Source organism: Anomaloglossus baeobatrachus, chromosome 1, assembly GCF_048569485.1.
Source record: "Anomaloglossus baeobatrachus isolate aAnoBae1 chromosome 1, aAnoBae1.hap1, whole genome shotgun sequence".
Lineage (NCBI taxonomy): Eukaryota > Metazoa > Chordata > Amphibia > Anura > Aromobatidae > Anomaloglossus > Anomaloglossus baeobatrachus.
Window position 1 is genome coordinate 168,223,104 of NC_134353.1, and position 25,096 is coordinate 168,248,199.

The window sequence follows — 25,096 nt, forward strand, 5'->3', positions numbered from 1 at the left end:
GAAATAGAAAAGAAGAAAGAATGTCAAGTAAAGAAAAGAAAGAAAAGGAAAGAGAAAAAGGAGAGTGAGATAGATTTAGAATGATGAAAAAAAGAAAACAGGTAAGAAAAAAGAAAAGAGAGAGAAAAGGAGAGGAAGATAAATAGATAGATAGATAGATAGATAGATAGATAGATAGATATATAGACAGTAATAATCTAATAAGCATCAGTCATGCTTGTTAAACTACTCTCCGGTAACTCAAGAGTTAAAGGGCAGGTATGATAGTCTGAACACAGCCAGTTACCTATAATCTGCACTCAGCACTTGTTCCTCCCACTTGTAAAAAAGATTGAAGGGAAGGAAAGGAGAGAGATAAGAGTGGCTGTAGCAGAGCTGGGAGACACATTGATCCAGGCTGGGAGGAGGTGACAGCAGGACTGCTCAGGCACAGCACTGGAAGGAGCTCAGCACACGCATCTGCAGACATCATGTATGCCAATGGGAAGGTGGCACTGGTCACTGGAGCCGCACAGGGGATCGGCAGGGCGATGGTGGAGGAACTTCTGAGCAAGGGAGCAGCGGTGAGTGCATACCCCTGCTATACAGGGACTGATCGCCACTGACTGGGACCCTCCAGTATCAGCAGTCCGGGGCTCAGCTCACACGTCCAGCAGTTTCAGAACTATCCTGCGTATCTGAGCCTTGTAGTTCCTCTGAGGATTCAGAGCTACTGATGAGATCTATAACCAATGAGGGGTCACTGCTGAGCCTTATAGTTCCTCAAGAGATTCAGAGCTGCTGATGAGACCTATACCCAATGAGGGGGTCACTGCTGAGCTTTCTAGTTCCTCTAGAGATTTAGAGCTACTGATTGATGACAGCTATACCCAATGAAGGGGTCACTGCTGAGCCTTGTAGTTCCTCTAGAAATTCAGAGCTCCTGATGACGGTTATACCCAATGAGGGGGTCACTGCTGAGCCTTGTAGTTCCTCTAGAAATTCAGAGCTACTGATGACGGTTATACCCAATGAGAGGTCACTATTGAGCTTTATAGTTCCTTTAGAAATGTAGAGCTACTGAAGACAGCTATACCCAATGAGTGGGCCACTGCTGAGCCTTGTAGTTCCTCTAGAAATGTAGAGATTACTGATGAGACCTATACCCAATGAGGGGGTCACTGCTGAGCTTTGTAGTTCCACATAAGGGAGAGTTGCCCCTGCTCTCTGGCTTTCTAGCTGATGGACAGTACATAGCACAGCTGATCAGGATGACCGGCTGGATGTACTTTCTAGGAGTTTGTCACTGACACTTGTAGTTCACGAAGTTGGAGATCGATAGAGTTCTGACTTCATTGATGAGACTTGTAGTGTGCAGCTATAGATTCCCTAGCAGGGATCATTACTGAGACTTGTGGTCCTTCAGGTGAGCAGCTCTGGATTCCCTCTCAGAATTGATGAGACTTTTAGTTCCATAAGTGTGTGTGTACCTATAGATTCCCTCTCAGAGTTCATTGCTGAGACTTGTAGTCCCTCAGGTGAGTAGTTACAGATTCCTTTAAGAGTTCATTGCTGAGACTTGTAGTCCCCCAGCTGAGCAGCTCTAGATTCCTTCTCAGAATGGATGAGACTTGTGGTTCCTTATGAGATGGGAGACCTGTGCAGTATTTCCCCTCTCAGCCATGATTACTGACACTTAAAATTCCAGAACCTGTGAGGAGCTGCAGAATGTAGAAGTTCCCACCAGAGGCTTTTCTATCTTCTCTGAAATTTCAGTGCGGAGATGTTTACTTTCTTTGCATGTGGAATCTTTACAGCTGGAGAGGAACATATTCAATGTGGAGGGTGCTGGCTGAGACTTGTAGTTCCTCACCAGCTGGCGAGCCATGTAATTCAATCTTTCATTGTTGTGATTAAACTCTTCTGGCAGAACAGAATGCCTGCCCCATGTCTAGTACAATATATATTACCGTAAGAGCAGGGAATAAAACACTAATCTGCATCTCCACGATCTGGTTACATTCACCATTGTTGATAAATAGTTCACATAATTTGGAAGACCAGGATGGATGAGGGCCAGATTGGCAGGATCATGTTTTAAAAAGGAAGTTTCATTCAATTGTGAAAATAGAACGGCCTTTAAAAACATGAGTCCATCAATCAGCTCATTGCCAATTTATGTGAGAATTGTAGGAAATTGTCCCCCCCCCATGACATTGTCCCAAATATCTGTGCAAGCTTCAGAGTTTCAGGTTACAGGCAGGATAAAGTGTAGATGGATGGACGGAGAAGTTGCACAGTTCAGCGAATAATAGGAAATGTATCTTCATTGCATTTCCCAATACAGTTGTGTTTGGACACGATCATGTACCGCAGCTCATACCCGGCTCAGCTCATGGATTCCTGCGAGCCTCAGTCTACCGCCTCCTACACGTGTATAAACACATATGGAAAACAATGTTGCCGGTGTCATCTGTGTTTTGGATCAGTGTCATCACTGTGGCATCCGTGTGTCCATTTTTACCATCACTGTCATCAGTGGTTTTAATAGGTGAATCATTAGCTAAATAAATGACAAAGCTTCTCTAAAGGAAGCTTTACACGCAGCGATGTCGCTATCGAAAGCACCCGCCCCCGACGTTTGTGCGTCACGGGCAAATCGCTGCCCGTGGCACACAATATCGCTAGGACCCTTCACACGGACTTACCTTCCTAGCGACGTCGCTGTGGGCGGTGAGCATCCTCTTTTTTAAGAGGGAGGTTCGTGCGCCGTCACAGCGACGTCACACAGCGGCCCGCCAATAGAAGCAGAGGGGCAGAAACCAGCCGCATTAACGACACGCCCACCTCGTTGCCGGCAGGACGCAGGTACATTGTTGTTCGTCATTCCCGGGGTGTCACACGTAGCGATGTGTGCTGCCTCAGGAAGGATGAACAACCTGCGTCCAGCACCAGCAATGATTTTTGGGAAATGAGCGACGTGTCAATGATCAACGATTAGGTGAGTATTTCTGATTGTCAACACTCGCTCATAGGTGTCACACGCAATGACGTCGCTAACGAGGCCGGATGTGCGTCACAAATTCCGTGACCCTGACAACATATCGTTAGCGATATCATTGCGTGTAAAGCCCCCTTTATAATTTGCAGTGTTTAATGTATAGTACATAAATGGCACATGGATGGCATCTGTGTACTGTACGTGTTTTTCACAGACCAATAGACCAGTGCTACTGGAAAAAATCTGACATGTCTTCGTGTGTTTTCAAGTGACTTGTGGTCCATGTGAAAGCACGGACAGGTGAAGATCACCATAGGTTATAATGGAGACATGTGGTGTCTGAAAAAACTGATACAATGTGTGAAGGAGAAATAAGGCCCCTTTCACATTGCGTTTTACCTTCCGCTCACAGGTCCCGTCGGAGGTGGACTACGTTCGGGTGTCCGTCTGCAGAAACGTATATGTGCAAAAAATGGCACAAAACAGAGCACACACTAACGCAGTGCGCTCCATAGAAGTGAATGGCCCTGTCGGGCGCATGCGTCTGGAACACGCTTTGCAGAGTGGGGGAGGGGTGGTTCGGACGGATGCTCCGACGGGACCTGTGAGCGGAAGGTAAAACGCAATGTGAAAGGGGCCTTAGGACACACAGAACTTTCTGCAATAAGTTTGCTCAGAGCTCTCGGATTGATAGCTTGGTATAGCTACTTATCTGCCCTCCTCCAGACATTGACTGTCTAGAAGTAAGTAGTTAATTGGAAAACAATAGAGTGCTGAAAACTGCTATTGACATAATGCAATCAGCAAGCTCAGATAGTCACAAAGGATTACATTCACAATTGTGTACAGAAAATGAAGGTATCCATTATAGTCTGGGCTCTTTAATTTGGCTTTCTTTAAAAAAAACAAAAAAAAACAAAGCATACTGATGGAGGCACTGGGAATATAATTACCTACATTCACTGGTCCTGTCGGTGCCTCCGTCCGAATCCTCCTGCAAAACGGGTTTCGGATGCAGGTGCCAACGGGGCCATTGATTAAAATGGAGCAGACGGAGTCACTGTGTGCTCTGTCTTGCACCATTTTGGGGCGAATACACTTTCTGCAGGCGGACACTCAGACAGTCTGCTACGTAAACGCCCGAAAATGGTGCAAAACCGAGCACATGCTGACTCTGTCTGCTCCATTATAGTCAGTGGCTCCGTCAGTGCATGCGTCCGATACATGTTTTGTGGGGCGATTCGGACGGAAGCTCCGACGGGACCAATGAACGTAGGTAATAACGCAGTGTGAAACCAGCCTTATTATTCCCCAGTGCCTCTGACGTGCCAACAGGGCCAGGAGTTGTACTCTTCACCGGGCCTGTGGTGGTGGTTTGGGGATGTCACAGTTGCCCTTGCCCGTCTTCGTGGCCCCAAGGTGTCAATAAAGATGATGGGGATGTTGGGAGTAGTTTTCATGTACGCCTGCAGAAAATATATGCCTGAAAATGGTACAAAACAGAGCACACACTAGCATAGTCTGCTCCATTACAGTCAATGGCCCGGTCGACGCATGCTTCCGAAACACGTTTTGCGGGGAGGGGCGGTTTGGATGGATGCCCCGACGGGACCACTAATTGTAAGGCAAAACGCAGTGTGAAAGTAGCCTAAGAAAAAAGGTCTAGCCATAGTTTTGTACAATTGGTAATGTATGGTTTATTAGTTGTCATGGTTGAGAATATTAATGAATTATCCTTAAAATTGGCCATCAGTATGGGATGTCAGAGATTCAACAACTGCAGTGATCAGCTGTTTCTAGTCACTGTGGCACATAACCAGCACTGATGCCTCCTCTGTTTCCTTCATCCCGGTTGTACTACGTGTGCTGGTTACTCCATTCAGGTAATGGATCAGTGCTGCAAAACCCGCATTTTCTCTCTGCTCCAGCTGCTTCTTTGCAGTTTGTGTCTCTCGCTGGTTTTTACATGGCAATCCTAAAGGGGATATTCCTTCTATAAACTCAAAATGTTATATTCAGGAATTTAAAATGAGTTTTGATTCTCCCGTGCACTTACCTATCTGAAAAACTAGTATAAGGCTATGTTCACATAGTGCATCTTTTCTAACCACAAAAATGCAGCATTTTTGGCCCAAAAAAACGCACAAAAAATGCAAGCGCATAAAAAAAATTCACGCGTTTTTGACGTGTTTTTACCGCATTTTGCCCAATGCGTTTTTAAAGCAAATCTATTGACTGGAAGGGCTCAAATATGCTGGAAAAGCGCAAAAAGAATTGAAAAAAGAAAAAGATGCATTGTGTAGACCGCAAAATAGAAATCTCATGGTCTTTGCTGGGAGAAGGCAATGCATGCATTTATGTGCATCTTTGTGACTTCAAAAATGCACCAAAAACGCAATAAAAGATGCTCTGTGTGAACATAGACTAACACACAACGTGTGTACCCGGCAGCGACACACATTACGTAATAGTGAGGACATGTGTGATGGTGGGATATGGGGGGAGGTGTATCTTGCTGTACAGATTCCTATTTTATGCTTGGTTCACTATCCATTATTTGTACCGCTTCTGTGAACATTGTATTGTTTGTAAGTAATCACCCCCTATAGTGCAAGGTTATAGCCTCTTGAGGCACTTCCATCCCTGGGTGTGGGGGTAGGTGGGCCTAGAGTCCACCCACTGTAAACTCTCTGCTTACCTGGGAGATTCAGGCAGTCTGTTTTGAGAACTTGAAGAGAGAAGGATTGATCCTCTGAGAGAAGCTGGGACTCCTCAGACAGACCTGAACATTTATCGCTGGACTATATTTGTGTTTCTGGACTAATTTTACCCTCTGTTTTGTGGATTATGTTATGAACCATTTGACATGCTTGGAATAAATGTTCTTTGGATTGTACAGCCATCTCTCACTCTGTTGATTGTGTGACATGGGAGAAGGATCCCGTCACAACATGTAAGACTCAGTGATTCTTACTCTTCTGATACTTTCATGGTCAGGGTACTTTTTTACTATTCAGCAGAGAGATACAGTATATAAGGAAACAGAATAAGATGAAGATTAGCAATTGTCTTTTGTCATCTATTTGGCAACAACAACATTGTTATTTGGAATGCAAATTGCCAGCTCAGTCCGTGGACAGCAGCTACGTTCTCATTAAAAGATTTACATGTTTTGGAATAGTACACAATTACAGGTAATAGCTTAATGACAGGTGTTCAACAAGCAGGAAGTATACATGGTAGAAATAACTATACTTCTCACCTTTCCAATAATCTTAGTGAAAGCACCATTCCTGCAGGTTTTTTTTTTAAGTGTTTTGAGTTGTGCTTTAAGTCCTTCCCCCGGTATTATGCTCACCCTCTGGTTCTTTCATCCTTTTTCAGCCCCGCTCCAGTCCTGCGGTGCCATCTTGTACCCGTAACTTCTGGCCGGAAGTCAAACGTTATGTCACAAGCACTCAGTACAAATCTATGAGAGCAAGAACGAGGGTCTCATAGCGTTGTATTGAGTTGCGACCTCCGGCGCACTTCATGAAATACTGGAGCTGCCGGAAGGTCACAAACTGCTGGAGACCCACCGTAGTGACGCTGGAAACAGAGGAAGATGCTGTAAGGGTAGTATTAGACAAGCGGCAGGGGAATTACATTTAAAGCACCACTCCAGGAGTGAAATAAAAAGAAATGCTGGAGTAGGGCTTTAAGTATTTTCAGATTTGTATTTATTTTATAGTGATCAGCAATAGAATGATCTTTGCTGACTTTAACCATTGTATACTAGTGTAATGTAAAGGCCCCTTACATATTAGGCTAAATTCAAATTCATAAGTAGAATAAGGTTTATGGTACACTTGGAATTATGTGTGCTCAAGAAGGGTTCAAAACCGTCATTAGATACAAGAGAACTTGGCACACCTGGTTCTCTTGGTGTGCCAAATTCTCTTGTATCTAAATTCAAATTAACTCACCTATATTGACGGGCGAATGTATATCTGGACAATAGCCGATTGATCGTTGGGAGAAATATCGATTGTGTATGTCCGACTTTGGACTGTCGATCACATTGATCTCTTGGAGATAAGCTGTCAGCCAACATGTTAGTTGGCATATTTCTCATAGAGAACTCTTGACCAAACGAGCATTCATGTACGTGGCAGAGTGGGCTGAGATGGCTGTCGGACAAACAGCTGGCCAAAGTATCATTTGGCGATAGACATCTAATGTGTATGGCCAGCTAGTCATGCACATAAAGATTTTCTTCAGTGTTCTGCATTGTATTCTGTATTGACCTTGTGATGGTATCATTTCAGCGGTGGAATTAAGGCCCCGTCACACTAAGCAACATCGATAGCAACATCGCTGCTAACAAACAACTTTTGTGACGTAGCAGCGATGTTTCTAGTGATGTTGCTGTGTGTGACATCCAGCAACAACCTGGCCCCTGCTGTGAGGTCGTTGGTTGTTGCTGAATGGCCTGGGCCATTTTTTAGTTGTTGCTCTCCCGCTGTGAACCAAGAATCAAGCCCTGTCCTTGATTACCCGATATTTACCTTCGTTACCAGCCTCCGCCGCTCTCACTGTCAGTGCCGGCTCCTGCTCCTTGCACGTGTAGCAGAGTACACATCGGGTAATTAACCCGATGTTTACTGTAGCTAGGAGAGCAGGTAGCCAGCGCTAAGCAGTGTGCGCTGCTCCCTGCTCTCTGCACATGTAGCGACAGCACACATCGGGTAATTAAACAAATGTGTGCTGTAACTAGGAGAGCAGGGAGCCAGCGCTAAGCGGTGTGCGCTGCTCCCTGCTCTGTGCACGTGTAGCTGCGTGCGCTGGTAACCAAGGTAAATATCGGGTTGGTTACCCGATATTTACCTTACTTACCAAGCGCAGCATCGCTTCAGTGCGTCGCTGCTGGCTGGGGGCTGGTCACTGGTTGCTGGTGACAGCTCACCAGCAACCCGTGTAGCGATGCTCCAGCGATCCCTGCCAGGTCAGGTTGCTGGTGGGATCGCTGGAGCGTCTGACTGTGTGATCTCTCACCAGCAACCTCCTAGCAACTTACCAGCGATCCCTATCAGGTTGTATCGTTGTTGGGATCACTGGTAAGTTGTTTAGTGTGACTGGGCCTTTACACTGGTTATCTAGTAACAATGGAATGACATCCGCAAGTCTTCTGTTACTAAATGTACTTTATAATGACCTCAGCAACTCTGGATTTGTGAATTATGTGATCTCAGCAACCACAATCAATATTGGTAACATTGTCTACAGCTGATTGCAAATTGTTCTAGTCTCAAAAATACTGCTCCTGCATATATAGTGAACTTTTCTATGTCTATCTGTTATGTGGGGATGTGAGCACATTAATTAATTATTTTAAGACAATCACAAGTCCATGCAGTTCATTCAGATAGGTTCTTTCAGGTTATTGGACCCTCATCCTCATGCAATATGCTTGCACAACTACAGCTACAAACTGCAAAGTGGAAAATCCTGGGACGCTCTGCTTTTCCCCAGTAATTCTGTAGAGAGATCTGAATTTTGGTTCAGGGTTACTAAGGACATTAGTTTAGGCCTTGTGCACAAGTTGATTATTTGGTGAATATTTTTCCTCGGTATGGTCATGTGCAAATAGCCACTGGGTAAATTTCAAATGTCAAATAATAAGATAGCAACCTTTCTCTTATGGCAGAAAAAATTTAAAATTTAACTTTTAATAGATCCTCTAAAATTGTGATCAGTACTCAAACACATATATTAACAAAAACATAAAAGGTTTGGCCCCTCCTGTCTATACAGATGATATGTGCAAACCAAAACTATATCTGGACTGCCACCGTTATAACAATAGGACTTATCTCACCTCATTCAATGATGCCACTAACAATAAAGTCCACTGCTTAATAGAAAAAACGGATTTGTCTCACCAGATCTCATAGATGCCGCTTTTCAATCATTAGAGTCCAAGAAATCTCATAGTGGAACCCCTTAAAATTAGATGTACCTCCCAACACATTTCGTTCAGGAAAAACTCTTCAGGGGAGTCATAAATACAGGAAATCCCTTTCAGCTCTCATAACACATGAGCCTGTTATTTGCATCACATGCTGAAACAAACATACAGGATAACAATAAGTGTCAGCATGTCAGCCATTGAATCACATCTTCATATGTAAGAAAACTCACCAATTTAGCATAGACTCAACACAGAGTCAAATTGTGGCATACCCAATTCAGGTCCTCTAAAATATGGACCTACATTTCAAAACATGCTGAAAGAAATGTGCAAGTTCACAATCAATATCAGCACGTCAGATCCTTTTACACATACACTCTATTGGGAACTCGCCACGTGGCAGGAGCGGCCATGCTTCTCGCTCTATCAAAGAGCCACCGCATAATGCCAGAGTTTAAATGTTCCCCCTTACCCTGGCGTGTGACGTCGTTTCCGCCCACCCGATCACATGACAATGGCGGGGTGTACCGCGTCATAATGTTTAGGCGGTTACCATGGCGATACGTGCCGCCGGGTCACGCCATCTGACATTGTTTCCGCCCACTCGGTCACATGGCAACAGCCAGGTAACCGTGTCATAGCATTTGTGCGGTTACCATAGCAGTGCACGCCGCCCTCTTTCTAATAAGTCATGTGACATAACGTCACACGTCCAGAAACCGATTCTTTATCTTATATAGAAAGGAACAGCGTCACTCTGTTTAACTAAATACGCGACCAAAACATACCAACGTCCTATCCAAAGGTAAATATACAGGAGGGCATTCTCATATTTTGTACAAACAAGAAACTACAATAAGAACTGATTGTAATTTGGAACCTGCTCCCGCTCAAACAAGTCGGTTTAACCAATGTTTATCACAAACAGTTTTCAGGTGACTGCCTATTGTGCCAAACACAGATCCTAGCCATATCACCAATTAGTCTAGGATAAACTCCTGGGGAACAATGACCCCATAATTAAAAGTATATCACCCAGATACATGGTGGTTTCACTAATAGTTCCATGATTATCATTAGACTCAAAAGGCCAGTTTTACAAAAGAACTCAAAAATGATAAATTTTTTTCTTATCTTAGAGGGATTCCAGTAGTACATTGATCATAAAAAACCTTCAATACCTTCATTACACATTCAATTATCAAAGGATAACAATCAGAGCTCACCATAGAAAGTAAACCAATATAATAGAATAGAAGAGGCTATCCTTGCCCTAAGACACTAGGTAATAAATGCTAGCCCTACCTATCACATGGGGGTCGGCGCCATAAGATAGAACGGTGCATGGGCGCCCTCACTCGGCCGACGTCTAGCTCTCCTTGCTAAGATTCACCTACAGCACCACTAAATAAAGGGTGCGAAAGAAAGTTCCTCATTCAACCCGTTAGGGTAAAGGGTCTTCAACCAATATATCCATTTTGATTCCTGTTGCAATAACCTCCTATCCCAATTTCCTCCTCTAGGTAGAGGTTTAATACGATCAATGCCCTGGAACATGACAACAGTGGAATCCCCATTATGTACACTATTTACATGCCTTGCTAATGGCGTATCATTATTCAATCTGATGTCTCTAAGATGCTCTCCAATCCGTCGTCATAGTTCTCTCTGAGTCTTACCTACATATTCTAATTTACATATACAAGTTGCCTTATATATTACACCCTGCGTTCTATGGTTTATGAGGGACCGGATATCATATTCCTTCTTGGTTACCTGGCTTAGAAATTTTTTACCAACAACAACCGAATTACAGGCAATGCAACCACTACACTTGTAGCAACCCCTTAACGTTGGAACAGCACTAAAGGGATTACTTGGAGCAAGGTAGCTGTGAACCAGCCGTTCCTTCAGCGATCTCACTCTCTTATATGTAATGGACGGTCTGTCCGCAAGTAATCCTCCTATATCACCATCCATTTTTAGTATGGGCCAGTATTTTTCAAGGATTTTTTCACATCCTCCGCTCTGTTATTAAAGGTTATTATGAATCTTAACACATCCTTATTGTCATCCCTTGCCATTTTTTTGGGGGGGTACAACAGGTCTGTTCTCTTGACCTTCTTAACATCGGCAGCCGCTTTCTTCACCACTTCCCTTGGATATCCTCTTTCTAAAAATCTCCTCTCTAGATCCTCTGACTGATTCCTGAAATGCATCTCATCAGAACAGTTCCTTCGTATTCTAGCGAACTGTCCTTTCGGAATGCCTCTCTTAAGGCTCAAAGGATGACTGCTTTCCCATTTAAGTAACGAATTTGTCGAAGTGGGCTTACGATAGGTACTTGTCATCAGATTACCATTTGAGTCTTTCTCAATTGTCAGATTTAGAAAGGATAGCTTCGTTCTATCCATTTCAAATGTAAAAAAGAGGCCTAAATCGTTTGTATTCAGATCTTTCATGAACCATCTTAATTCATTTTCACTGCCTTTTCACACCACAAAAATATCATCAATGAATCTGTACCAGATTCCGATGTTCCCATTAACAGATTCACGATCTTTTCTGAAGACCACTTTTTCCTCCCACCAGCCCAGGAGTGGATTTGCATAGTATGGGGCACATGGCCTCCCCATCGCTGTACCCCTGAGCTGGTGGAAGGTGTGGCCATCAAAGGAAAAGATATTGCGTGTCAGGCAAAATTTGAGAATATCCAAAACGAAGCTAGTGTGCTCTTCACATTGCACCCCCCTGGTTTTCAAGAATTATTTGGCTGCCGTCAATCCCAAATCATGGCATATGGATGAATACAAAGATTCAATATCAATTCCAACCTGGAACGTCTCTTCCTCAAAGGTAAGTCCTTCCAACTTTTTCAGCAGGTTAGTTGTATCTGATAGGTACGATCCCAAACCGACAACAAATGGCTTCAAGATGTCATCCAAATAGACTCCCAGATCCTGTGTTAAATTATCAACACCAGATATTATAGGTCTACCCTTCAAGGGATCAACACCTTTATGCAATTTGGGCAGGCTATAAAATGTAGCCATAACCAGATGCTTTGGAAAAAGGAAATCAAATTCATACTTGCTTATTAGATTTTTATCGAGGGCGATCACAAGGATCGATTTTAATTCCTTCGAATACTGTTGTGATGGATTGGACCTCAACTTGGTGTACCTGTTTTGGTCCCCTAAAATGTTATAATACATTTCCAAATATTTCTCACGATCCATCACAACAGTATTCCCCCCTTATCAGATTGCTTGATAATGATGTCTGTTGCCCTTCCCAAAGTGTCAAGGCTCCCCATCTCCTCCCTAGTCAAATTAAATTTTACCTTGTGATTAGGTTTTAATTCTTCCAATTCATGAGACACAAGATTACAGAACACATCAATCGCACTGAGGTCACCCTGGGCTGGTGGCATCCTTGTGCTCTACAACTTTAAATCCGTGAAGGGTCCATGACCAGTCAAATCAGGTCCCATCACATCCAAATTATATAAGAGTAGGACATCCTCAAGGATGTCATCTGAAATTCCCAGATCAGCACATGTTTTCTTGTTGGCTCTAATGAAATATTTCTTCCACTTCAATTTTCTAATGAAGAGATTAAGATCCTTGACACTTTCGAAGTCATTGTAATCTGTTATAGGTACAAATGAAAGACCCTTAGGGTACCTTCACACTTTAGCGATGCAGCAGCGATCCGACCAGCGATCTGACCTGGTCAGGATCGCTGCTGCATCGCTACATGGTCGCTGGTGAGCTGTCAAACAGGCAGATCTCACCAGCGACCAGTGAACAGCCCCCAGCCAGCAGCGACGTGCAAGCGGCGCTGCGCTTGCACGGAGCCGGCGTCTGGAAGCTGCGGACACTGGTAACTAATGTAAACATCGGGTATGGTTACCCGATGTTTACATTAGTTACCAGCACACACCGCTTAGCTGTGTGTGCAGGGAGCAGGGAGCCGCACACACTGAGCGCTGGCTCCTTGCTCTCCTAGCTACAGTACACATCGGGTTAATTAACCCAATGTGTAATGCAGCTACATGTGCAGAGAGCCGGAGCCGGCAGCACAGGCAGCGTGAGAGCTGCGGAGGCTGGTAACTAAGGTAAATATCGGGTAACCACCTTGGTTACCCGATGTTTATCTTAGTTACCAGCCTCCGCAGCTGCCAGACGCCGGCTCCTGCTCCCTGCTCGCTTCATTTGTCGCTCTCTCGCTGTCACACACAGCGATCTGTGTGTCACAGCGGGAGAGCGCCTTTGAAGAAAACGAACCAGGGCTGTGTGTAACGAGCAGCGATCTCGCAGCAGGGGCCAGATCGCTGCTCAGTGTCACACACAGCGAGATCGCTAATGAGGTTACTGCTGCGTCACAAAAAGCGTGACTCAGCAGCGATCTCGGCAGCGAGCTCGCTGTGTGTGAAGCACCCCTAACTTAATACACTTATCTCTGTGGCAGTCAATATAGTTGAAAGGTTAACTACTTGTTGATATCCAGAGGATCTTGATTTTGATATCCCCCTCGATTTGTTCGGATCCTGAGGAAATACTCCCTTGGCTCTAAAAAATGGCTGTTCTGGTAGGGTTGATTGAATCTACCTCTACCATTCCCTAAATTATTTTTCTTCCTACCTCTTGCTCCTGAATTCCTCCCCTCTGAGTCAGACATATCAGAATCCGTTGTTGAGCAATCGGTCTCGCTAGGTTTAACAAAGCGTGGTTGAGTGAAATGATAGATCTTATTCTCTCTAAAGTCTTGCAGATCCCTCTTAGTCTGAATTTGATTTGCTTTTTCCAAAGCATCCGGTTATGGCTACATTTTATAGCCTGCCCAAATTGCATAAAGGTGTTGATCCCTTGAAGGGTAGACCTATAATATCTGGTGTTGATAATTTACCACAGAATCTGGGGGTCTATTTGTATGACATCTTGAAGCCATTTGTTGTCGGTTTGGGATCGTACTTATCAGATACAACTGACATGCTGAAAAAGTTGGAAGGGCTTACCTTTGAGGAAGAGACGTTCCTGGTTAGAATTGATGTTGAATCTTTGTATTCATCCATATGCCTTGATTTGGGATTGATGGCAGCCAAATACTTCTTGAAAACCAGGGGGGTGCAATGTGAAGAGCACACTAGCTTCGTTTTGGATATTCTCAAATTTTGCCTGACACACAATATCTTTTCCTTTGATGGCCACACCTTCCACCAGCTCAGGGGTACAGCGATGGGGAGTCCATGTGCCCCATCCTATGCAAATCTACTCCTGGGCTGGTGGGAGGAAACAGTGGTCTTCAGAGAAGATCGTGAATCTGTTAATGGGAACATCGGAATCTGGTACAGATTCATTGATGATATTTTTGTGGTGTGGAAAGGCAGTGAAAATGAATTAAGAAGGTTCATGAAAGATCTGAATACAAATGATTTAGGCCTCTTTTTTACATTTGAAATGGATAGATCGAAGCTATCCTTTCCAAATCTGACGATTGAGAAAGACTCAAATAGTAATCTCATGACAAGTACCTATCGTAAGCCCACTTCGACAAATTTGTTACTTAAATGGGAAAACAGTCATCCTTTGAGCCTTAAGAGAGGCATTCCGAAAGGACAGTTCGCTAGAATACGAAGGAACTGTTCTGATGAGATGCATTTCAGGAATCAGTCAGAGGATCTAGAGAGGAGATTTTTAGAAAGAGGATATCCAAGGGAAGTGGTGAAGAAGGCGGCTGCCGATGTTAAGAAGGTCAAGAGAACAGACCTGTTGTACCCCCCCCAAAAAAATGGCAAGGGATGACAATAAGGATGTGATAAGATTCATAACAACCTTTAATAACGGAGCGGAGGATGTGAAAAAAATCCTTGAAAAATACTGGCCCATACTAAAAATGGATGGTGATATAGGAGGATTACTTGCGGACAGACCGTCCATTACATATAAGAGAGTGAGATCGCTGAAGGACCGGCTGGTTCACAGCTACCTCGCTCCAAGTAATCCCTTTAGTGCTGTTCCAACATTGAGGGGTTGCTACAAGTGTAGTGATTGCATTGCCTGTAATTCGATTGTTGTTGGTAAAAAACTTCTAAGCCAGGTAACCAAGAAGGAATATGATATCCGGTCCCTCATAAACAGTAGAACGCAGGGTGTAATATATAAGGCAACTTGTATACGTAAATTAGAATACGTAGGTAAGACTCGGAGAGAACTAAGATGACGGATTGGAGAGTATCTTAGAGACATCAGATTGAATAATGATACGCCATTAGCAAGGCATGTAAATAGTGTACATAATGAGGATTCCACTGTTGTCATGTTCCAGGGCATTGATCGTATTAAACCTCTACCTAGAGGAGGAAATTGGGATAGGAGGTTATTGCAACAGGAATCAAAATGGATATATTGGTTGAAGACCCTTTACTCTAACGGGTTGAATGAGGAGCTTTCTTTCGCATCCTTTATTTAATGGTGGTGTAGGTGAATCTTAGCAAGGAGGGCTAGACGTCGGCCGAGTGGGGGCGCCCATGCACTGTTCTATCTTATGGCGCCGTCCCCCACGTGATAGGTAGGGCTAGCATTTATTAGCTAGTGTCTTAGGGCAAGGATAGCCTCTTCTATTCTATAATATTGGTTTACTTTCTATGGTGAGCTCTGATTGTTATCCTTTTGATAATTGATTGTGTAATGAAGGTATGGAAGGTTTGTGATGATCAATGCACTACTGGAATCCCTCTAAGATAAGAAAAAAAATTTATTATTTATTTTAATTTTAAAATTTATCATTTTTGAGTTCTTTTGTAAAACTGGCCTTTTGAGTTTAATGATAATCATGGAACTATTAGTGAAATCACCATGTATCTGGGTGATATACTTTTAATTATGGTGTCATTGTTCCCCAGGAGTTTATCCTAGACTAATTGGTGATATGGCTAGGATCTGTGTTTGGCACAATAGGCAGTCACCTGAAAACTGTTTGTGATAAACATTGGTTAAACCGACTTGTTTGAGCGGGAGCAGGTTCCAAATTGCAATCAGTTCTTATTGTAGTTTCTTGTTTGTACAAAATATGAGAATGCCCTCCTGTATATTTACCTTTGGATAGGACGTTGGTATGTTTTGGTTGCGCATTTAGTTAAACAGAGTGACGCTGTTCCTTTCTATATAAGATAAAGAATCGGTTTCTGGACGTGTGACGTTATGTCACATAACTTTTTAGAGAGAGGGCGGCGTGCACTGCTATGGTAACCGCACAAATGCTATGACGCGGTTACCTGGCTGTTGCCATGTGACCGAGTGGGCGGAAACAACGTCAGATGGCGTGACCCGGCGGCACGTATCGCCATGGTAACCGCGTCATGGTACACCCGGCCATTGTCATGTGATCGGGTGGGCGGAAATTACGTCACACGCCAGGGTAAGGGGGAGTGTATGTGTAAAAGGATCTGACGTGCTGATAGTGATTGTGAACTTGCACATTTCTTTCACCATGTTATTCAGATGTAGGTCCATATTTTAGAGGACCTGAATTGGGTATGCCACAATTTGACTCTGTGTTGAGTCTATGCTAAATTGGTGAGTTTTCTTACATATGAAGATGTGATTCAATGGCTGACATGCTGATACTTATTGTTATCCTGTATGTTTGTTTCAGCAAGTGATGCAAATAACAGGCTCATGTGTTATGAGAGCTGAAAGGGATTTGCTGTATTTATGACTCCCCTGAAGAGTTTTTCCTGAACGAAATGCGTTGGGAGGTACATCTAATTTTAAGGGGTTCCACTATGAGATTTCTTGGACCCTAACGACTGAAAAGCGGCATCTATGAGATCTGGTGAAACAAATCCGTTTTTTCTATTAAGCAGTGGACTTTATTGTTAGTGGCACCATTGAATGAGGTGAGATAAGTCCTATTGTTATAACGGTGGCAGTCCAGATATAGTTTTGGTTTGCACATATCCTCTGTATAGACAGGAGGGGCCAAACCTTTTATGTGTTTGTTAATATATGTGTTTGAGTACTGATCACAATTGTAGAGGATCTATTAAAAGTTACATTTTAAATTTTTTGTGCCATAAGAGAAAGGTTGCTATCTTAGTATGGTCATGTGCCCATAAGTGTTACTCGTGTTTTCAATGCTATGCGTTTTCACTATTTCAAAAATGCATGATTTTACGTTACAAGCAAAGTGGATGGTATTAATAGAAATCTACTTCTTCTTTATGCTGCGTAAACTCACCTCAGGTGCATTTTTCCAAGCTACACCACGTCAATTTATCTTGTTTCAGTGCAGAATTTCTCCATAGACTTGCATTAGATGCAGAAAATCCATAGGCAAAATGCATCAAAATACGCATCAAAAGAAAACATATTAGGTATTAATAAAGTTGGTTGTAGCACAGACAGCAGAACAAACAGGAAGTTGTCTAAAGCAAAGAGTTCAATGTCCCAATACATGCAAACACATTTAGGCCGAGGCCACACGGGGACTACTGCGATCCTCGCATCACACTCGGCTCACGCTGGCAGGAAAGTGTGAGGCGAGTGTCATGCGCGTGTCACTACGACTGAGGTCCGACCGTGCAATCGGACTACAGCTGCGGGGGTCAGGCCGGCGCTGAGGAGGGCCAGGCCAGCACTGAGGAGTGGAGGGCCAGCGCTGAGGAGGAGAGGGAGGGATTTATCTCTCTCCTCCGTTGCCGTCTATTGCCATTCTTGCTCTGCACTCGCATTACACCGGTGTAATGTGAGTGCAGTGCGATGTTTCTCTCTCCCCATAGACTTGAATGGGTGTGAGAGAAGAGGATCGCATTGCACGCGCAGCATGCTGTGACTGTTTTCTGGTCCAATTAGGGCTGAGAAAATTATCGCTCATGGTTGCTGGCACATAGAGTAATATTGGTCTGAGTGGAATGTGATGTTTTATCGTATTCCACTCTCACCAATTTTCATGCCATGTCTTAGGGGTGCTTCACACACAGCGAGCTCACTGCCGAGATCGCTGCTGAGTCACGCTTTTTGTGACGCAGCAGTGACCTCATTAGCGATCTCGCTGTGTGTGACAATGAGCAGCGATCTGGCCCCTGCTGCGAGATCGCTGCTCGTTACACACAGCCCTGGTTCGTTTTCTTCAAAGGCGCTCTCCCACTGTGACACACAGATCGCTGTGTGTGACAGCGAGAGAGCGACAAATGAAGCGAGCAGGGAGCAGGAGCCGGCGTCTGACAGCTGAGGTAAGCTGTAACCAAGATAAACATCGGGTAACCAAGGTGGTTACCCGATATTTACCTTAGTTACCAGCCTCTGCAGCTCTAACGCTGCCTGTGCTGCTGGCTCCGGCTCTCTGCACATGTAGCTGCTGTACACATCGGGTTAATTAACCCGATGTGTACAGCAGCTAGGAGAGCAAGGAGCCAGCGCTAAGCAGTGTGCGCGGCTCCCTGCTCTCTGCACATGTAGTTGCAGTACACATCGGGTTAATTAACCCGATGTGTACTGTAGCTAGGAGAGCAAGGAGCCAGCGCTCAGTGTGCGCGGCTCCCTGCTCCCTGCACACACAGCTAAGCGGTGTGCGCTGGTAACTAATGTAAACATCGGGTAACCATACCCGATGTTTACCTTAGTTACCAGTCTCCGCAGCTTCCAGACGGCGGCTCCGTGCAAGCGCAGCGTCGCTTGCACGTCGCTGCTGGCTGGGGGCTGTTCACTGGTCGCTGGTGAGATCTGCCTGTTTGACAGCTCACCAGCGACCATGTAGCGATGCAGCAGCGATCCTGACCAGGTCAGATCGCTGGTCGGATCGCTGCTGCATCGCTAAGTGTGAAGGTACCCTTAGGTCTTACAGACACACACACACAAAAAAAGATTTAGCTAGATAGATCATAGAAATACATTCGATTAGATAGGGAAAGATGTCCTGCAGCTATATAATGTCACAACCCCCTACATATTATTCACTTGGACCCTATAGCGCCTGGTTTAACCTAATAAATAAATACAAAAACGACATGGGGTCCCCCTTATTTTTATAAACCAGCCAAGGTAAAGCAGACAGCTGTGGGCTAATTATCAGCCTGTGAAGGTCCAAGGTAATTGGTCCCTCCCTGGCCTAAAAATACCAGCCAGCAGCCATCCCAGAAGTAGCGCATCACATTAGATGTGCTAATTCTGGTACTTTGCTTTTTCTGTTCCCGATTACACTGGTATAGTGGTAGCCAGGGTAATGGTTTTTGGGGTTGATGTCAGCTGTCTAGTCCTGGCATTAGCAATGCATTGGAATGAAACCCCTATTACTAACCCAGTAAGTAAAAAAAAAAACACACACAAAAATATTTTATTTGAAAAAAACACTTTCCATGGCTCACCATTTTATATGTATATAAATAAATCTTTTTTGCAATAGTCCAAGCAATCCATCATAGTCCACACATGGAAACAAGAAAGACAGAAAAAGAGACAAATAAAAACAAAACACTTTCAATAATCACTAATTGATTTGAACGCAAAGTTCCCAGGTCTGACAAAGTCTAGCGGTTCCCATGACATTCCTCGATTAAGTAGATGTGCAGTAGAAGTTTTCTGCTCTCGGGCTATATCCTTTTGGTCGTTTTTCCCCCCTTTTTGTATTTAGTTCCCTCGTGTGCTAGTGTAGTGTGACGTCCTGGACCCCAGGGGTCACAGGTAATTACAACAGCCACATACACACACACCCCCACCCCCTGTGAGGTCACACACATGTCACCCGAATGGGAGACCTGATGCCTCCCCCAGGGCAAGTAGAGCACACCAGGTGGGCGGAGTCAGGTGGAAAGACACACCCACTGAGGAGACTACTGTCCTGGGGCAGGAAGTTCAAGGAGTTAGAACAGTTTAGAGAGCGACAGTGACAGAAGGTGAAACAGGAGAGAAACTGTCAGGGACCCGGGTAGGAGCCTGGGCCCCTTAGATAACGTCAGGCAGGCAGAGGGTGGTGGCCGTATGCAGGAGTACCGGTACAGCAACCGGCAGAACCGTACGGACCGGGCCTGAGTTGTGGCCCGCCGGTACCGAACCGGGGAGTCAAACGTGTACCAGAGCACCAGAAAGAAGGGTACTCAGATCCCGTCCTAGCTTAGAAGCCACTGAGAATAGGCGAATTGACTGATTGCTGGCCGGACCTCACGGGTTCATCCAAAATCAAAGTCCCGAAAGAAGGCAAAAGACCACCGAGACCGGGTGAGCGCCACCGCCAAAGGCCAAATACACGACGGGCCAGCGCCTCCGGGCAACCGAGGGCTCCTCCGGCAGCTCAACGCCGGGGAGCAGCCTACCACTGCTTAGGCAGGGGGGCCGAAACACAAACATCCAGAGGTGCACGGGAAAAGTGGCCACCATCAACCCCACAGGGGACATCAGCAGCCGGCCGCGGGGACCGACCACTACCGAACTTTGGTTTACCAGTGACTCAGTGTGAATTAATCATGAGTACACCAGTGCCATCCGGGCACGACACACTACACCGCGGCACAGCGCCCTGCACCCCGACAACAAGAACCCCCGACCCTTCCAGTCACCCCAGTCCCCCACCGGGCCCCGGGACACACCGCCCCTACCCACGGAGGGGCCAACATCTCGGCTGCGGCTGCAACACCGATCCTGGACGAGCCCGCCATTACTTCAGCCGCAGCGGTGGTGCTTCTCCCGTCACCACGACCCGTGGGTGGGGTCATGACCCGTTACACGACCACCATCCTCCCACCGCCTACTCCCCTTAACAAGAGCGACGTGGCCCCCGGTCCGGAGGCGCTCGTGCCACCAACCACCCGAGCCCAGACCTTGAGCGGCTCGGCCCGAGCAAGCGGAGGATGCGGCCGGGCCCCTCTCAGGGCAGTACAGTAGCAGTGATGTCTAGTGAACCCCACCTGCCCCTCACTAGTCAGGCTTCCGAAGGTCTCAGGTTCCTGTTTGGCAACAGTTGTGGAGACGGTATAGGGACTGGTGAGAAGAGGAAGGACAGCTGCAGGTGCCCGCCAACCCCTCTCACCAGGGCTTTTTGTGTCTCTGGTGCCCCCCTTTTCTTGTGTTTTTTTGTTGTGCATCAAACGCACATGGGTCTGAATGCACCTTGCCATGCATGTTACACTCAGCAAGCATGACAGCTGTGGGGATGTTTATCAGCAGCAGGGACAGGGAAAATGGTCCAAGTTGAAGAGAAGATGGATGATGCAAAATACAGGGATATTCTTGAGCAAAATCTGTTTCAGTCTGTCAGTGATTTAAGACTGGGATGGAGGTTCACCTTCCACCAAGACAATGGACCAATGGACAAAGGTATGGAATTGGTGCAGAAATTCTGCAGCCTTAAAAACTCAATACACACTGATCGTGGGAAAGTACCCTATTTGTAAGCCAAAATGAGGAGTGAGTAAAAAATGTAGAAACGTTTCTATTGTACTTTTCCTCTGATTGTTCCTCTCCTGATTTTGGCTTACAAATATTGAGGTAAAAAACTTACCAAATACTCATAACATACCTTCCAACCATCCCGGATTCTGCAGGACTGCCCCGATGATTTTAGAGGTGTGTCCCGCACTCCCGTGGCTCACATCTGATGTCCCGGCTCCTCCCCTCAGTGCAGTGAATAAATTAAATTAAATTATCATCAGCTCTGTATTATCGGAGCGGCCAGGACTCGAACCCGTGAACTATGAAAGCTCATTGATTGTATAGGCAGCAGCTCTACCACTGACCTACTGCCTATATTGAAAAGCATAGGCAGTTTTAGTTATCTTGACCTCTATATTGCTCTTGAGAAACCAGAAGCAGATTATTCAGCTGCAAAGATGAATGGATGATAGAGGGATGGATTATAGAGGGATGATAGAGGGATGGATGGATGATAGAGGGATGATAGATAGAGGGAGGGATGGATGGATGATAGAGGGATGATAGAGGGAGGGATGGATGATAGAGGGATGATGGATGATAGAGGGATGGATGGATGGATGATAGAGGGATGGATGGATGATAGATAATAACTAGATGGATAGATAGATAGAAGGATAGATAGAGGGATAGATAGATATAAATTGATAGATAGATATAATTGATAGAAGGATAGATAGAAGGATTGATAGATATAATTGATAGATAGATAGAAGGATAGATGGATAGATAGATAGATAGATAGATAGAAGGATAGATAGATAGAAGGATAGATAGAAGGAGAGATAGAAGGATAGATAGATAGATAGAAGGATAGATAAATAGCTATATAGAGGGATAGATGATAGATAGATAGATATAATTGAGATATATATATCTCAATTATATCTACAGTGCCTACAAGTAGTATTCAACCCCCTGCAGATTTAGCAGGTTTACACATTCGGAATTAACTTGGCATTGTGACATTTGGACTGTAGATCAGCCTGGAAGTGTGAAATGCACTGCAGCAAAAAAGAATGTTATTTCTTTTTTATTTTTATTTTTTTTAAATTGAGAAAAGTTTATTCAGAGGGTCATTTATTATTCAACCCCTCAAACCACCAGAATTCTGTTTGGTTCCCCTAAAGTATTAAGAAGTATTTCAGGCACAAAGAACAATGAGCTTCACATGTTTGGATTAATTATCTCTTTTTCCAGCCTTTTCTGACTAATTAAGACCCTCCCCAAACTTGTGAACAGCACTCATACATGGTCAACATGGGAAAGACAAAGGAGCATTCCAAGGCCATCTGAGACAAGATCGTGGAGGGTCACAAGGCTGGCAAGGGGTACAAAACCCTTTTCAAGGATTTGGGCCTACCTGTCTCCACTGTTGGGAGCATCATCCGGAAGTGGAAGGCTTATGGAACTACTGTTAGCCTTCCACGGCCTGGACTGCCTTTGAAAGTTTCCTCCCGTGCCGAGGCCAGGCTTGTCCGAAGAGTCAAGGCTAACCCAAGGACAACAAGGAAGGAGCTCCGGGAAGATCTCATGGCAGTGGGGACATTGGTTTCAGTCAATACCATAAGTAACGTACTCCACCGCAATGGTCTCCGTTCCAGACGAGCCCGTAAGGTACCTTTACTTTCAAAGCGTCATGTCAAGGCTTGTCTACAGTTTGCTCATGATCACTTGGAGGACTCTGAGACAGACTGGTTCAAGGTTCTCTGGTCTGATGAGACCAAGATCGAGATCTTTGGTGCCAACCACACACGTGACGTTTGGAGACTGGATGGCACTGCATATGACCCCAAGAATACCATCCCTACAGTCAAGCATGGTGATGGCAGCATCATGCTGTGGGGCTGTTTCTCAGCCAAGGGGCCTGGCCATCTGGTCCGCATCCATGGGAAGATGGATAGCACGGCCTACCTGGAGATTTTGGCCAAGAACCTCCGCTCCTCCATCAAGGATCTTAAGATGGGTCATCATTTCATCTTCCAACAAGACGATGACCCAAAGCACACAGACAAGATAACCAAGGCCTGGTTCAAGAGGGAAAAAATCAAGGTGTTGCAGTGGCCTAGTCAGTCTCCTGACCTTAACCCAATTGAAAGTTTGTGGAAGGAGCTCAAGATTAAAGTCCACATGAGACACCCAAAGAACCTAGATAACTTGGAGAAGATCTGCATGGAGAAGTGGGCCAAGATAACTCCAGAGACCTGTGCCGGCCTGATCAGGTCTTACAAAAGACGATTATTAGCTGTTATTGCAAACAAGGGTTATTCCACAAAATATTAAACTTAGGGGTTGAATAATAATTGACCCACACTTTTATGTTGAAAATTTATTAAAATTTAACTGAGCAACATAACTTGTTGGTTTGTAAGATTTATGCATCTGTTAATAAATCCTGCTCTTGTTTGAAGTTTGCAGGCTCTAACTTATTTGCATCTTATCAAACCTGCTAAATCTGCAGGGGGTTGAATACTACTTGTAGGCACTGTAAGGTCATCTCCCACTAGGGGAGGTGCTTGATCAACATGGTTAGTTAGCTAGTGTTCCTGTGCCCTAGCCAGCTAGTTGTCAGGTTCCGCTGTCCACTGTGCCTTGTTACAGTGTACTATTTTTCTGTGTGTCCCGGCCAGACCATACCAGAGACTGTGCCTGTCTGCCCCGGCCATGCCTCTGACCTCAGCTACATCGGTGGCCCTCGCCATACTAGAGACTGTGCCTGTCCACCCCAGTTGTGCCCTCAGCCTCTGATATCCCAGTGGTCCCAGGCTTGCTAGTGACCATGCCTATCCCATCATGATCCCTCTTCTTCTCTCTGGGTATGTGCATTATGTGATTGTTATTCCTTACTTGTTGCCAGTGGCTGGTTTTACCTGTGGGTACTTTTTTACTATACTCTTAATGTTATTGGGATTCTTTATCTTTATGCATTTGCACTTTATGTCCCTTGATGACATGCCTTCCAAGGGTCTCTTGGCATGTATATTTTACATCTTGGGCCATTAACTATAAGTATTTTTCGGCACCTTATAGCCCTTGGTTATGATGTTTTTTACATGTATTTCCATACACTCCGGTCGTGGTTGGACCCTTCCTGGCACTGCAAAAACATTTTTTTTTACTCTGCATACTGGGACATTTAGTAAAATGGATTGCTGGTAGTGTCTATTCACCCCGGTGTGTTGACTACTCTCTATTCAATTGCATGTATTCACCTCTCCCACGATTATAGTGTGATATCATAACCCATACTCCCCCTCTCTCCCACGGCTATTTGTTACCTAATTTTGCTGATTGTGCCATCCAAACAATCCCTTCAAACAGTTTACCTCTCCCACGACTATTTGGGATTGTGAACATTGGGTCTTATGCCATACTATATTTATTTTGGCTTTCCCAATATAATATTACTACTTGTTCACCTCTCCCACGGCTACTGGTACTTAATATGTACTTAATATATATATTATATTGTATCATCCTTGTCACACTGTATGCCCCCCCTTATTCAGTGGTAGTTGTTTTTAATCTATCTCTAATTGCTGTTTTGCGTGTGTCTTTTCTATAATAAACAATTTGTTTGCATATACACTCGATTGTTCTCCTTTTTCTGCATTCCATTGCGAGTGGTGCATATATGCCACTAGTACAAGTGTGCTGGTGGCGCATCTACCTTATGGCTCATGTTTCGAGAAATGTTCTCAAAATTAAAGGGCAAGTAGGATTCAGAACTAATTAAAA

At 44.7% G+C, this 25,096-nt stretch overlaps 1 protein-coding gene across 2 annotated transcripts in view; it reads left to right on the top strand.

Annotated features, from left to right (window-relative positions):
- Positions 1-339: 339 nt before the first annotated feature.
- The window catches only part of HPGD (15-hydroxyprostaglandin dehydrogenase), a 132,120-nt gene continuing 107,363 nt past the window's right edge, over positions 340-25,096 (top strand). Inside the window, exon 1 of one of the 2 annotated variants that reach the window (XM_075347196.1) lies at positions 340-563. In XM_075347196.1, the coding sequence (XP_075203311.1) occupies positions 471-563 (93 nt within the window). In that variant the 5' untranslated portion in view covers positions 340-470. The remainder of the gene's footprint in view (positions 564-25,096) is intronic. The other variant, XM_075347195.1, reaches the window with a different exon arrangement.